This window comes from Macaca mulatta, chromosome 20, assembly GCF_049350105.2.
Source record: "Macaca mulatta isolate MMU2019108-1 chromosome 20, T2T-MMU8v2.0, whole genome shotgun sequence".
Taxonomy (NCBI): Eukaryota; Metazoa; Chordata; class Mammalia; order Primates; family Cercopithecidae; genus Macaca; species Macaca mulatta.
This window is the reverse complement of record NC_133425.1, coordinates 10,118,661-10,133,438: the sequence shown is the minus strand read 5'-3', so window position 1 is coordinate 10,133,438 and position 14,778 is coordinate 10,118,661. Positions and strand designations below refer to the sequence as shown.

At 43.8% G+C, this 14,778-nt stretch overlaps 1 protein-coding gene across 2 annotated transcripts in view; it reads left to right on the top strand.

Annotated features, from left to right (window-relative positions):
- USP7 (ubiquitin specific peptidase 7) overlaps positions 1 to 14,778 on the top strand; it is a 73,607-nt gene that overhangs the window by 46,546 nt on the left and 12,283 nt on the right. For both annotated transcript variants that reach the window (XM_015125591.3, XM_002802389.4), the window contains 9 exons: positions 335 to 443; positions 2,005 to 2,135; positions 2,611 to 2,665; positions 3,643 to 3,723; positions 3,825 to 3,915; positions 8,801 to 8,883; positions 11,202 to 11,311; positions 13,355 to 13,511; positions 14,604 to 14,748. In XM_015125591.3, coding sequence (XP_014981077.1) covers positions 335 to 443; positions 2,005 to 2,135; positions 2,611 to 2,665; positions 3,643 to 3,723; positions 3,825 to 3,915; positions 8,801 to 8,883; positions 11,202 to 11,311; positions 13,355 to 13,511; positions 14,604 to 14,748 — 962 coding nt within the window. The remainder of the gene's footprint in view (positions 1 to 334; positions 444 to 2,004; positions 2,136 to 2,610; positions 2,666 to 3,642; positions 3,724 to 3,824; positions 3,916 to 8,800; positions 8,884 to 11,201; positions 11,312 to 13,354; positions 13,512 to 14,603; positions 14,749 to 14,778) is intronic.

Sequence of the window (14,778 nt, the reverse complement as noted above, 5' to 3'; positions counted from 1 at the left end):
AATTATGTAACCAGACTCTACTGTGAGGCATGTTGGGTATGAGCCTGCAGGTCTCCTTTAAGTGTCTGTTGGTGCTGGGCTTGATCAGTGACAGGAGTGCCACTGTCAGCAGGCAGGTGCTTCGAGGGCTGTGTGAATGTGGGGGTTGCATTTGCACCAGTTCACACAGTGGAGCAAGCAGAAGGGTATCGGTGACCATCGAAGGATGCTGTGTGACAAGTGCTCCTGGCTTCGGTTTCCTTAAGGCTGACCTTGAGTCAGATTGTTCCACACATACTGCAGGAGCAGTGGGGTATCTCTGCAAGATCCCCTCAACCTTGAACTGATTTTTCAGGTGGGATTCAAAGAAGCACACAGGCTATGTCGGCTTAAAGAATCAGGGAGCGACTTGTTACATGAACAGCCTGCTACAGACGTTATTTTTCACGAATCAGCTACGAAAGGTAAATGGATAGTGTTCCTCTCCTGCAGCCTTCTGCCCACCCTTTCCTCTCAGGTATATCAGAGCAAAGTCTTCTCAACAAACATCCCAGTCTCCCTCCCCTGGCCCTGTCTCCTTAGATGGCTGCTAGTTCATGCTGCATTTTCATTCCCCAGTGTTGGGACACCTACTTTGTAAACTGCTTCAGTGTTTCAGAGTTACCACCGCCAACCTTTTCCTTTGAGACGGAGTCTCGCTCTGTCACCTAGACTGGAGTGCAATGGTGTGACCTTGGCTCACTGCAGCCTCTGCCTCCTGGGTTCAAGTGATTCTCTGGCCTCAGCCTCCTGAGTAGCTGGGATTACAGGCACCTGCCACCACAGCCGGCTAATTTTTATATTTTAGTAGAGGTGGGGTTTCACCATGTTGTCCAGGCTGGTCTCGAACTCCTGACCCCAAGCTATCCACCTGCCTCAGCTTCTCAAGGGGCTCAGATTATAGGCGTGAGCCACCATGCCTAACCATGACCTAAGTTTACAGACTTAACATTGTGTTAGAAATCACCTTGTGAAGGTATTTAGAAAAACAATCATAAAATCCATTAACAGCAACATTTGCAAAGTTTTATATCAAAACTGAGTTGAAAAGTCAATGCAACTTACTTTTATTGAAAATTTCAATAAAAAGAATAGACATACATTAAATCTAGTATAGCTGAGTCAGTCAGTTCTACTTTGAGAATTACATGTGATTATTATGAAGCAGCACAGGAGATCGGCACACCTGGTTGTGGGGGGCAGGGAGCTGCCTGGCTTGTCAGCCTTGAAAGCATGTTTGCACAGCCACCCAGACAGGTTTGTCGTGATATATCCCAGGGACAGCTCAGTGTGGGTAATTCTAGTGACATTTAAGTTTTTATCAAATGTTTTGTTCACAAGTAATGCTAAGTTAAGAAATGGTGCTCCAATAAGTAGGAAATAAAAGTAGTTCTCTGGGGGGTGATTTTGTTTTTTGTTTGCTTCTTTCTCTATTATCTTTTTATCAAGAACATATGGGTGAGGCCGGGTGCGGTGGGTCTCGCCTGCAATCCCAGCACTTTGGGAGGCCAAGGTGGGCAAATCACCTGAGGTTAGGAGTTTGAGACCAGCCTGGCCAACATGGCGAAAACCCGTCTCTACTGAAAATTCAGAAATTAGCCTGGCGTGGTGGTGCATGCCAGTTATTCCAGCTACTCAGGAGGCTGAGGAAGGAGAATTGCTTGAACCTGGGAGGCGGAGGTTGCAGTGAGCTGAGATTACACCGCTGCACTGCAGCCTGGGAGACAGAGCGAAACTCCGTCTCACATGGGTGGTGATTTTCAAAATTTATTTTTGCATTTTTGTGTTTTCCAGTATCCCTAAAGATGTTCATGATTTTGTAAACTTTCTCATCGATTTGGGGATCATTAAAAGCCCTAACAACAATCTTAGCCATTGTGTTATTAGAAATGATTTTTTAAAACATGAAGATTAAATTCTTACTGTTTTTTAAATTTCCCTGCATCTTCTCAGAATAAATTCTTAAATCTGAATTAATTCTTTCAGGCTGTATACATGATGCCAACCGAGGGGGACGATTCATCTAAAAGCGTCCCTTTAGCATTACAAAGGGTGTTCTATGAATTACAACACAGTGATAAACCTGTAGGAACAAAAAAGCTAACAAAGTCATTTGGGTATGTATTAGACATCTGCCTTTGCCATTCTGCTTCCTCTTTTTTTTTTTTTTTTTTTTTTAAAGGACAAATGAGTAGAGAATAGGAAAGTTAGTAGAGCATACTGTAGGCACTTAATTTAGGGAGACTTGAGCATTTAATGGTGTCAGTGCTTTTATCATTGTATTTTGTTTCATTTCTTTGGAAATAGATACTTTGTTTTAGAATTTTGCTTGAGAAAGAGTTCACCGCTTAAGGTTTTTACTTTCAACACAAGAACCTGTATTGCTTTCAAATTTGTTACATTTTCTTGGAAACACCACTTCCCCTAGCAGTAAATCCATCTGAATTATAACTCCCAAAAATAGTCTTCACAGGAAAGGAATTTGAGAATAATAACTGACTATCTAGTTTAGTTTTTCAATCTAAGTTACTTTTAATTTGCTCATTTGAAAGTTGAGCGTTTAAATGGAGATGTTTGTTTTATCTTTGAAAGGTGGGAAACTTTAGATAGCTTCATGCAACACGATGTTCAGGAGCTTTGTCGAGTGGTAAGTTTCAAGCAGTACTTGTATATTTCTTACAATGAATATTTTTTGAAGCATTGTCAGAGTTATTACCAAGTAAAACCTCAGACCTAATTCAGAAAATGCCCATCTTTGTTTAGGATCAGACTGAGGCTACAAAAAGGCAGCAGCTGTCTAGTTTTAAAGGCTGGTAAGAATTATTTGAATAGGGATTTGAAGGTGAAGTGAGGAAGCTTGAATTTTATACTAGCAGGCAGTAGGCTTTTAATTTGTTAAATTGGTATATATACATGAGTTACTAATCCAGGAACCAAAGACTGGCTTTGTTGGCTGTCCCGTTGGTCCTGAGTCACTGTAGAGTGGTGACTTCTGTTCTTACTCCAGTGTCCAGACCCCTCCTGTGCAGCGAGGTTCTCACTGAGCAGAACTCAGTATGCGGCGATTACTCTCCCCGTGGCGTCACTAGTCGCTAGCAAATCCTCATTCTTCCAGTTGTGATTAAAGACACAGAAACACACACACACAACATGAAATGGCTGTTCAAGGTGATTGGCTGGGCAAGGTGTGTTTTCTTTTTTGCAGCACTAGCTGGATTGAATCCAGTTCATTAAATATCCATGGACAAACCAGTCAATCCTGTTGACAGGCTCAACCTCATTAATCTCTTGGTGTGGACCATTACGAGTTAAGTTTAGTGAACAATTTTACATGCTTTTCCACAGAGGTAAAAAAAATATAAAAATGCTTCTAAAGGCACTACAGATTACTAATTTATTCCAAAGGCTGTATAAAAGGTTAACCTCAACTGTTGCATGTAGAGATGTTTGTAAAAATCCAACCAAGAAAGAAGATTTTGTATATGTTTTTGATAATTGCATGCCGGAGGTCTTATTTTTATAGTCTACGACTTCTTTGAACATTGATATTTGTAGTCAATTATAAAATTAATGTATATATTAAGCATAAAAACCTTTTTTTAAAGCCAAAACTTTCTTTTTCAGTTGCTTGATAATGTGGAAAATAAGATGAAAGGCACCTGTGTAGAGGGCACTATACCCAAATTATTCCGCGGCAAAATGGTGGTATGTGGCTACCAGTTCTAAAAGATCTTTTGAAAAGGTTTTAGAATATGAATTTTTTGACTATTACTACTTAAGTCACTTTTAACTTTCCTTATTTGCAGTCCTATATCCAGTGTAAAGAAGTAGACTATCGGTCTGATAGAAGAGAAGATTATTATGATATCCAGCTAAGTATCAAAGGAAAGAAAAATAGTAAGTGTTGCGTGTATCTAATGGCATGATCTTTTGATGATTTCTATTGTGGTTTAATGTTTCATTTACACAAGTGATGTTTTTTTAAACAGTCTAAACACAGAGAATGGCTCAGATCTTAAGCAAATAGCTCACTGGGTGGACTCAGGCTTGTCACCTCCACCCAGCTCTAGTGTTGGCCAGCACCCCCACAGCCCTTCCCAGCCACCGCCTCCCTCTCCTCACAGGAAACCACCATGTGGACTTCTAACAGCCTCGGTTAACTTTGCATGTTTTAGGTGTCTATTTAAATAGAATTTTGTAGTAGGATGTATTTGTTTATTTTGTTGTTGTTTTTTGAGATAGGGTCTTGTGCTGTATAGGCTGGGGTGCAATGGTGCAATGGTAGCTCACTGCAGCCTGAAACTCCTCCTGCTTCAGCTTCCCCAGTGGCTGGGAACACAGGTGTGTGCCACTACACCCAGCTTTTTTTTTTTTTTTTTTTAAATAGAGATGGGGTCTCGCTTTGTTGCTCAGGCTGGTCTTCAACTCCTGGGTTCAAGCAGCCTTCCTGCCTTAGGCTCCCAAAGCACTGGAATTAGACATGAGCCACCGTGTCCAGCCTGTGTCTGATTTCTTTTGCTGAGCACATTCATGAGATACATCCACACTGGGACTAGTCATAGTAATCATTTGTGTTGCTTTATAGTATTCCATTTTGAGAATATACCACAAAAATTTTGAAATCTTTCTTTTTTTTTTTTTTTTTTTTTGAGACGGAGTCTCACTCTGTCCCCCTTGCTGGAGTGCAGTGGCCAGATCTCAGCTCACTGCAAGCTCCGCCTCCCGGGTTCAGACCATTCTCCTGCCTCAGCCTCCCGAGTAGCTGGGACTACAGGCGCCCGCCACCTCGCCCGGCTAGTTTTTTTGTATTTTTTAGTAGAAACGGGGTTTCACTGTGTTAGCCAGGATGGTCTCGATCTCCTGACCTCGTGATCCACCCGTCTCGGCCTCCCAAAGTGCTGGGATTACAGGCTTGAGCCACCGCGCCCGGCCGAAATCTTTCTTCTTCTGATTGATATTTGGGTTGGTCTCCGTTTGAGGTGGTTGGACATAAGGCAGATTGACCATTCTTAATGCCTGTTTGCATTTGGAGGAAGAGGAATTACTGGCCTGTAGGGTGTGCATATGTTCAGCTTGATGGATAAAGTTAGCAAGATTCCCAAAGTGGTTTATCAGTTTCACAGTCATCAGCAAGGTGTCAGAGTTACAGTTGCTCCATACCCACACTGGAGCTGTCAGTTGCCGGACGTGGAAAGATTTTGGTGGGAGTATATATGGTGCTGTCTGCATTTTAGTTTGTATTTCCTTGAAGATCAGTTAGGTTGTTCTTACCTTTTCAAATGCTTATTGGCAATTTGGATATCTTCCTTTATAAAATGCTTGTTTAAATACTTTAACAATTTTAGTATTGGCTTCTTTTTTTCCCCTTAACTGATTTATAGTCATTCTTTTAAAGAAATATTTAAAATAAGGGGGAGGATGGGTGTGGTCGCTCATGCCTGTAATTTCAGCAGTTTGGAAGGCTGAGGCGGGAGGATTGCTAGAACCCAGGAGTTTGAGGCCAGCAACACAGTGAGACAGGCAACATAGTGAGACTCCATCTCTACAAAAACTACAAAAATTAGCTGGGTGTGGTGGCATGCACCTGTAGTCCCAGCTACTCGAGGCTGAGGCAGGAGGATAGCTTGAGCCCTGGAGTTCAAGGCTGCAGCGAGCCATGATTGCGCCACTGTACTCCATCCTGGGCAACAGAGCGAGTGCCTGTCTCAAGAAAGTAAAATAAAATAAAAAGAGTGAGGAGGGGAAGTGCTTTATGTTGACCCGCATACTTACAGCTTGCAGTGCTCCTCTGTTTTTAATTTGGATATGGATTCTTACTAGGAATCATTGAGTACAGGTTGGCTGAGATGAGTTTTTTCAGCTTGCATGCCTGGAAAGATGTTATTTTATCTGCAGTTGTGAAAGACATTTTAAGTCGGTGTAGACTTCTAGATTGGCAGGTTCCTGCCTTTGGTCTGTTAGATGTTCCACCATCTTCTTGCTCGCATCGTTTCTGAGAAGTGGGCGGTAGCGTCCTCACTCTTGTTCATTTGTTTCTCGGCCCCAAGCGTCTCACGCTTCACTTCACTTCACTTCGCTTCACTTCACTTCTCTTCTCTCTTCCCTCTTCTCTCCTCTTTTTTTGAGAGAGAGTCTTGCTCTGTCACCCAGGCTGGAGTGCAGTGGCCGGATCTCAGCTCACTGCAAGCTCCGCCTCCCAGGTTTACGCCATTCTCCTGCCTCACCTTCCCGAGTAGCTGGGACTACAGGCGCCCGCCACCTCGCCCAGCTAGTTTTTTGTAATTTTTAGTAGAGATGGGGTTTCACCTTGTTAGCCAGGTTGGTCTCGATCTCCTGATCTCGTGATCTGCCCATCTTGGCCTCTCAAAGTGCTGGGATTACAGGGTTGAGCCACCGCACCTGGCCCGATTTTCAGACTTTAAATTTTTTTTTTTTTTATTTTTAGAAGTTTGACTTGGATTTTTTTCTTTCTTTCTTTTTTTTTTTTTTTTTTTGAGACGGAGTTGTGCTCTGTCGCCCCGGCTGGAGTGCAGTGGCTGGATCTCAGCTCACTGCAAGCTCCGCCTTCCAGGTTTATACCATTCTGCCTCAGCTTCCCGAGTAGCTGGGACTACAGGCGCCCACCACCTCGTGTGGCTAGTTTTTTGTATTTTTTAGTAGAGATGGGGTTTCACCTTGTTAGCCAGAATGGTCTCGATCTCCTGACCTTGTGATTCGCCCGTCTCGGCCTCCCAAAGTGCTGGGATTACAGGCTTGAGCCACTGCGCCTGGCCTGGATTTTTTTTTAAATGGAAATCTGTATCTGTTCTTTTTTTTTCTATGTATTTATCAATTAATTATAATTATTTGGAGACAAGGTGTTGCCGTGTTAGGCCAGTGTCGGAGGTCCTGCGCTCAAGCAGTCTGCCCGCCTTGGCCTCCCGAAGTGTTGGGACCATGGCCAGCCCTGTGTCTCTTCTTAGTATGCTCTTGCTTTCTTCTGCTTTGGACTTAAGTTGATAATGCTCTTGTCTACTAATTCTGTCATCTGTGAGATTTCTGCGTCTGTTCCTATTGAAGGATTGTTCTCTTTGTCTTGGGTGGTGGTTTCAGCTTCTTTGCATGCTTGGTAATCTTTTTTTTTTTCTTTTTTCTTTTTTTTTTTTTTGAGACGGAGTCTCACTCTGTCGCCTAGGCTGGAGTGCAGTGGCGCAGTCTCGGCTCATCACAACCTCCGTCTCCTGGGTTCAAGCAGTTCTCCTATCAGCCTCCTGAGTAGCTGGCATTACAGGTGCCCGCCACCACACCCAGCTAGTTTTTGCATCTTTAGTAGAGACGGGGTTTCACCATGTTTTGGCCAGGGTGGTATTGAACTCCTGACCTCATGGGATCCACCCGCCTCGGCTTCCCAAAGTGCTGGGATTACAGGCGCGAGCCACAGAGCCACTGTACTGGGCCACATGCTTGGTAACCTTTTTATTGAACAGCAGGCATGGTGATTTTTATCTTGCTGGGCGTTAGATATTACTAACCTTTGCTCTTACGCACAGATAAGTGATTTGTTAATCATTTGCTTCCTTTGAGTCTTGTTTTTAAGCCTTGCTAGATGGGAGAACAGGTTTTACTTGAGAGATAACCTGTCCCCACGTCCTTTTAGTTGTTAGCTGAGTCTCCCAGGTGTTCAGAGGTTTTTCCGCTGTGACTGATGGGAACACAGACTTCCCAGCCTGTCATGAGCTCTGAAGGTTGTTCCCCCGAGTCCTCATCCTCTTGCTGCTTCTTTCCCTTGCCCCAGGTAATTTCCTCGATTTCACTAGTCAGTTCTCACTGACAGCTTCGGAAGAAACTGCGCATCCCCAAGTCTTGCTTTCTGGGCAGCATTCTGCTTTAGGCTACTCTGCCCCTCAGGTTCCGGCTCCCTTGGGCTCCTCTGATTCTCACTTCTTGGCTCTTTCTGGGTTTGCCTTTCGCTGGCTGCAGCCTGTAAACTCTCAGCAGAGCTGGGCCCATCACGGGACTCTCATTTGTCCCGTCAGGGATCCCTGTCCTGTACCACATGTGTTCGGAGCGTGACTGCAGCTGTTTTCAGTGTTGTGCAGTTGCGTGTTTCCTTCATGATCGGAGCAGGAAGAGCTCTCCATACACTCTGGCTGCACAATTCTGTGTTGGATTGAGAGCTTGTCCCTCAGCATGTGGCTCCTCCTTTCACTCTTAATGTTACCATTCTTAATTTTAGGGAAATACAGTGTGTCCTTGTTTGCTTTTTATGTCCTGTAAAATTCTATTACTTTTTACTATTTTGCCTTTTCCATTTATCTACAATCCACCTGGAATAAGTGGGGGTGAGGAGATGCCAGGACCAACTTCCACTCCATCCCGTGTTGACCTCTGAGGAAATCGAGGGTTTCCTTGTTGTTCTGCCACATCAGGCAGCCGTTCACCTTTGTGCATCTCTGCTTTTGAGACCAAGGGGTGGTCCATACTGCCCAATTCCAAGCTGTCTTCATAATCATAGCTTTACAGTGTGTGCTTTGTTCAAATAACAGTAAAACCTTAACTGTTACCTCCATATTGTCATTTTAACGTCCTTAAGAAAGATACTAATGACCTTTGGCCAATGAGCAAAGGTGCTAACAGCACATTTACCTACAGTATTGGCTACAGGGGGAGAATTACTGTTGTTAATTAGTGTTGTTTACCTTTTCTGCTATTCCTAAATATGCTGATTTAAATAACTTATACCTGGGTTGGCTATATTATAAATGAAGCTTTAGCAATTGACTTTTCTCTCTCTTTTCCAAAGTATTTGAATCATTTGTGGATTATGTGGCAGTAGAACAGCTCGATGGGGACAATAAATACGACGCTGGGGAACATGGCTTACAGGTAACTTGGGTGTTTTGTGCTAGTGTCATATTGTAGTTTTCTTCTTTATTTTCAGTTCTTTTAATTGCTAAATAAGAAATTGCTTGTGCCCTTTCATGTGTTTCTGGTATTTAGAGTATACAAGGATTCTGTTTCTTGGATAGTCGAATGGGGAGGGTGAGGGGGTATTAGGACATGGGAGTGCAGCTGATTTATCCCGTAGAAGCACATCCAGCAGGATGGAGGGTCTCGTGGGGTTTTAGGAATCTTATCCTTTCCCCGTTCCTCACCTTACTGGTGTCACTGCTCCAGTTTTCCTTCAGTTTCTCCTGGTCACAAGTGGCATTTCTTGGTGAGTTGGACTGTGTTTATTTAGGTCGTGTTGCTTTATTTTTAAATGTATTTTTAATGAATTTAGTTTTCTGAGGATCCCGACTTTAGAATGAGGAGTGTGTTCTCTAGGGTTATGGCCCCTAGAGAACACACTGGGCATCTGACAGAGCAGTGAGCATGGTGCGTGACCAGGTGGCCAGCCCCCGCTTGGATGGAGGGAAATGAACTGTTCCTGGCTGCTGGTCTGGCTGGTCTGTTGGATCTGCAGTGTTCTCGTGGATCCAGTGATCCAGGGTCTGTTATGTCATCTTATAACCTTGACTCATTGACTCAACTGATTTATAATTAAAAATTTCAGGCCAGTGTGTGCTTACAAAGCCTGCCAGTGTATACTTCATGATGCCCGTGTACCCATTTTGTAGTCAGCTTCAAATGTACTCTTCTGCTAGGTCTGTCCAGTTGGACTGAGAAACTGAGGTATAGATCAGAAAGTTGTTTTTTTGTTTTTTTTTTTTTTGTTTTTTTTTGAGATGGAGCCTCGCTCTGTTCCCCAGGCTAGAGTGCAGTTGTGCGATCTCGACTCACTGCAACCTCCGCCTCCTGGGTTCAAGCAATTCTTCTACCTCAGCCTCCCGAGCAGCAGGGATACAGGCACCCGCCACTATGCCCAACTAATTTTTGTAGTTTTAGTAGAGATGGGGTTTCACCATATTGGCCAGGCTGGTCTCGAACCCCTGACCTTGTGATCCACTTGCCTCAGCCTCCCAAAGTGCTGGGATTACAGGTGTGAGCCACTGCGCTTGGCCAGAAAGTTATTTTTTAATGAGAACTTTGGCAGCTTGGTGTGGTTAAGAAATATTCTGGTCTTCTCACAAGAATTATTATTTTCTATTCTGGATGTTTTAGGGTCTGGTTGAGCAATATGTATTTGAGTCAAAGCCTCAGTGGACAGCGGTGGAGACAGAATCCTTTTATCTTTCAGGCTGTATTAAAAACAGGCCCTTCCCCACTGTGGAGTGGGTTCCTGAGGTCTGTGTTTGTCTTTACTGAGATAGCCCTGTCTTAAACGAGCAGCTCATGTACATCCAAGAACCTTGGCATACGGGTGTGTCTTGTTATGGCCCCCAATTCCTCCAGGTCTCTTGCTAGCTATGGGGCAGGTGGGTTTCCAGCCAGAAGGAAAGTCTGCATTGGAAATACAGCTGTGAGTCAGACGTGCATTGAGGGACCCTGACCACCTGGCCGTGGGTGAGATTGGCAAAGCCTGATTTTACTGAGGAACAAAGAGCTGGCCAAGATGGAGCAGAGACAGAGCGGGGCGAGAGCTGTAGAGTCCGATGTCCCCAGAGAAGGCTTGTTGAGAAGTTGGGGTGTCCTGTCCCACAGAGGCTGGCAGTCAGCTGGGGAAGGGCCTTGCTGACACTGGATCAGAACTTTCTTAGAAGTGGGATTGAGCCATAAGCACTAAGGGCGTGCCCTGTGATACATGGGTTCTTATGCAAACATCAAAGAGCCCAAGGAAAGGAAGCTTATAATCCTGCCAACCCATCACTGGGTTCATTGCTACTTGTTCTGTTGGGGCGTTTCATAAGCATACCTAATCTTGCGTAATTATAACCAGAGTTTTCTGCTTTTCCATTTAACGATTTTTCTGTGGATCTCCATAATTTTCACAGTGTTTAATGACTGTATAATTCAGCAGCAAATGACTGTCTAAATTTCCTTAACCATTTCTTCCCCCATTGCTGGATATCAAGTTAGAATACAATCCAAGGTAAGAGAATCTCACAGTCATGCTGGTGCAGCATTATTTTAACGAACAAAGAGACCCATAAACAGACCTAAAGAAAACATTTCAAAGATGCCCTAAATGGACATCTAAACTTCCCTGCCTTTGTCTCCAGAGTCCCCAGACATGTTCCAATCTTGCTGAGCCGCTGTTGATTTCATTGCTTCCAGGAGTAAGTAGAGGCTAACTACATTTGCATTTCTTTTTCATTGTTCAGGAAGCCGAGAAAGGTGTGAAATTCCTAACATTGCCACCAGTGTTACATCTACAACTGATGAGATTTATGTATGACCCTCAGACGGACCAAAATATCAAGATCAATGATAGGTAATCTGTAGTGGGATGTAAAGTTAAGATTTCATCATTGCGCTGGTCTAGGGGGTTAGTCTCAGTGCTTTCCTCAGTCTTTGTATTTTCAGTCCCATGTCTGATTTATTTAGATTTCCCTTCTACCTCTGTGTCCCAAGAGCAGCAGTGTTAAAGGAATTCTTTTATGTCAAGTTTCAGAGGCCGCCTCTGCCGAGTCTGTTTCCCCTCTCAAGATGCTTTGCCCAGTCCCAGCTCTGCTGTCTGCTGTGGCTGATTTAAGTCCACAAGGATGGGGCTGTTTCTGCTTCACAGATCTTGCATTCACAGGATTTCTAATAAATTTAATTTTGACCAATTGTAAATGTTATTTCACAGGGACTTTTAGTGTATTTGTTTAAATAGGATTTTCCAATATTTTGTTGTCTCTCAGTTGACGTCAACTTCTAGAATGTGCTAGAGTTTTCAGGAATGCTAAAGTAGTTGTTTGTATGCCAATTACAAGTAGTTATTTTTATTTTTTTTATTTTTTGAGACGGAGTCTCGCTCTGTCGCCCAGACTGGAGTGCAGTGGCCAGATCTCAGCTCACTGCAAGCTCCGCCTCCCGGATTCACGCCATTCTCCTGCCTCAGCCTCCCGAGTAGCTGGGACTACAGGTGCCTGCCACCACGCCCGGCTAGTTTTTTGTATTTTTTAGTAGAGACGGAGTTTCACCTTGTTAGCCAGGATGGTCTCGATCTCCTGACTTCGTGATCCGCCTGTCTTGGCCTCCCAAAGTGCTGGGATTACAGGCTTCAGCCACCGCGCCCGGCCCTATTTTTATTTATTTTGTTATGTTTTTGAGATGGAGCCTTGCTGTGTTGCCCAGGCTGGAGTGCAGTGGCACTATCGTGGCTCACTGCAGCCTTGAACTGGTGGGCTCAAGCGATCCTTGTGCCTCAGCCTTCCAAGTACCTGGCTAATTTTTGTATTTTAATGGAGTGAGGGTTTCACCATGCCGGCCAGGCTGGTCTCAAGTGATCTGCTGGCCTCAGCCTCCCAAAAGTGCTGGGAGTACTGGCATGAAACACCACCCCCAGCCACAAGTAGTTTTTAGATTGTTAAAATACCAGGTGCAGGAGTGACAGTGTGCACTACCTTGTCTGATAGAGGATACAGTAGTTTTATCCTGAGTAGGTTGAGCACCAGCTTTGTATGGAATGTAGATTGGTCATTCAGCTTTCAGGTTTGACGGAGAGTATAATCAAATCATGTTACTTGCCACCAGCTGAGCCTTTCGTCACCCATTCAGTCTTTATATGGGTCAGAAGCTATCTCAGCCAGAACTCACAAACTGGCAGCCTTCAGACCAATTCCCACCTGTTGGTATGTTTCTTTAGGTCCTTACTTTGTTTTTGTTTTTATTGGAGCCAGTGGCAAACATTTTTTAAATTGTGAGATTTTACATAGATGCTAAGATTTTGACATCGTTTAGGAATCCGAAGGTTTGGCAACTTGAGGCCACCATTCCTGAAGGCTGCAGGGGCTGTGAACTGAGTGCTGGCTGCTTCACAGGCGAGGCGAATGCTGTGCTTGGGACCAGCCCCCACCCGTGGAACTTGCCTTCCTGCCTCTTAATTTTGCAACCCTGATGGTGAAATTTGGTCAAGTAAATCAAAATTTGTAGAGCCAGTTAAAACTTTGTCGAATTCAGGATGTCTGTAGAATATTAAAACTAAGTCGATATTCAGAGTGGGAAATATTTTTACATGTCTTTCTGAATTTGATTTTTCATGTTTCTCAGTTTGCAGATATCCTTAGTAGTCTTAACCTCTCGACCCTCAGAATCATTTCTTGATATATTTGGAATTCCCCCAGCCTAAATTATTCGTAGTGTGTATTATGTTGACTAGGAATAATTATTTCCATCAAGTAGACATTACGTTATGTAGTTCATAGGCCTTCCCAAGGCAGTTCATGCTTATCACATTAAAGATGAGCCAATACATTAAATGGCCTTACTTAAAGTGTGATTTTTTTTGTGTAAATTAATACTGAATTTCTTTTAAAATGTTTTCTAATAGGTTTGAATTCCCAGAGCAGTTACCACTTGATGAATTTTTGCAAAAAACAGATCCTAAGGACCCTGCAAATTATATTCTTCATGCAGTCCTGGTTCATAGTGGAGATAATCATGGTGGACATTATGTGGTTTATCTAAACCCTAAAGGGGATGGCAAAGTAAGTGCTGGGACCCAGGACTGAATGCGAGCTCATCAGAAAGTTAACACAGACGCTCTGCTTCAGCCTGTTTTGGTTCCTACTTGGGACCTTGTCAGGGACCCCTAATTGATCTGTGTATTCTCTGGCTACTACGTGCTGTTGTCCCATCCATTTAATTGCTGAGATTTGAAGGGAAATAGTAAATTAGCATTTGTGCTTCTCTTCGTTAGTAATCAACGTTGGAACCTACAGAATCCCTTATATCTCATGTGAGACACTTACATTTTCTTCTGAATGCTTGTGGGATAATTACCCATGCCATGGGCCCAGTCGGAGAGGCCGGCTGGTTGCATGTCCCTCTGCATGCCCCCTGGTCCTCACTTGTTTCCTCTCATGGGGATCTCATGCAGTCTTCACCACCACCCTTGGGAGCGTAGAGGGCGCCATACTCATTTGGCACATGAGGATCTTGGAATCTACCTCCAAGACCACAGGGCCAGCACCCAGCTCCTGCCAAGGAGATTTGATGGAGGGACCCCACAGCATGAGAAAACAGTGAAGAGTACCTGTAACAGTAGCGCTCGCCACTATTTAATACGGCACCATCCACAAGGCAGATGGGAAGATAACTGTTAGAGACATGCCATGTTGACTTCAGTCTGGCCCTTAACTTGATTCCATAAAATGCCATGGGATAGGATAAAACAACCCATTTAATTATATAACTAAAGGATAAAATTTGAACTCTCATTTGGTGTGCTCAGTATGGCCTTTTTAATTCTGTAAAGAGTTGGTAATGTCAGTAGATTGAACCTAAATGGAAAACGGGCTATTTGAGTAGATTAGAAAAATTGCCATTGGGCGAACGGTAGTAATGCCCACAGAATGTTGAATGGGGATGGCAAAGGTCCTAGTGAATTGTATGAGTGGATACCTGAGGCTCTGCCTGCCTAGCACACCATCAAGTTGTGTGCCTGTGTATGTATACACATGTATATTTTTTCAACTGGGGCATACCTAGTTCACACATTTTAGAACAACGCTGCCGTCTAGTGTTGGGTGCTTGTCACAGTGCTTGATCGCTGCTGATGTGTGTTGCTTTCCTTGCAGTGGTGTAAATTTGATGACGACGTCGTGTCAAGGTGCACTAAAGAGGAAGCAATTGAGCACAATTATGGGGGTCACGATGACGACCTGTCTGTTCGACACTGCACTAATGCTTACATGTTAGTCTATATCAGGGAATCAAAACTGAGTGAGTAGCGTTCACTTTTGTTCTGTCCTT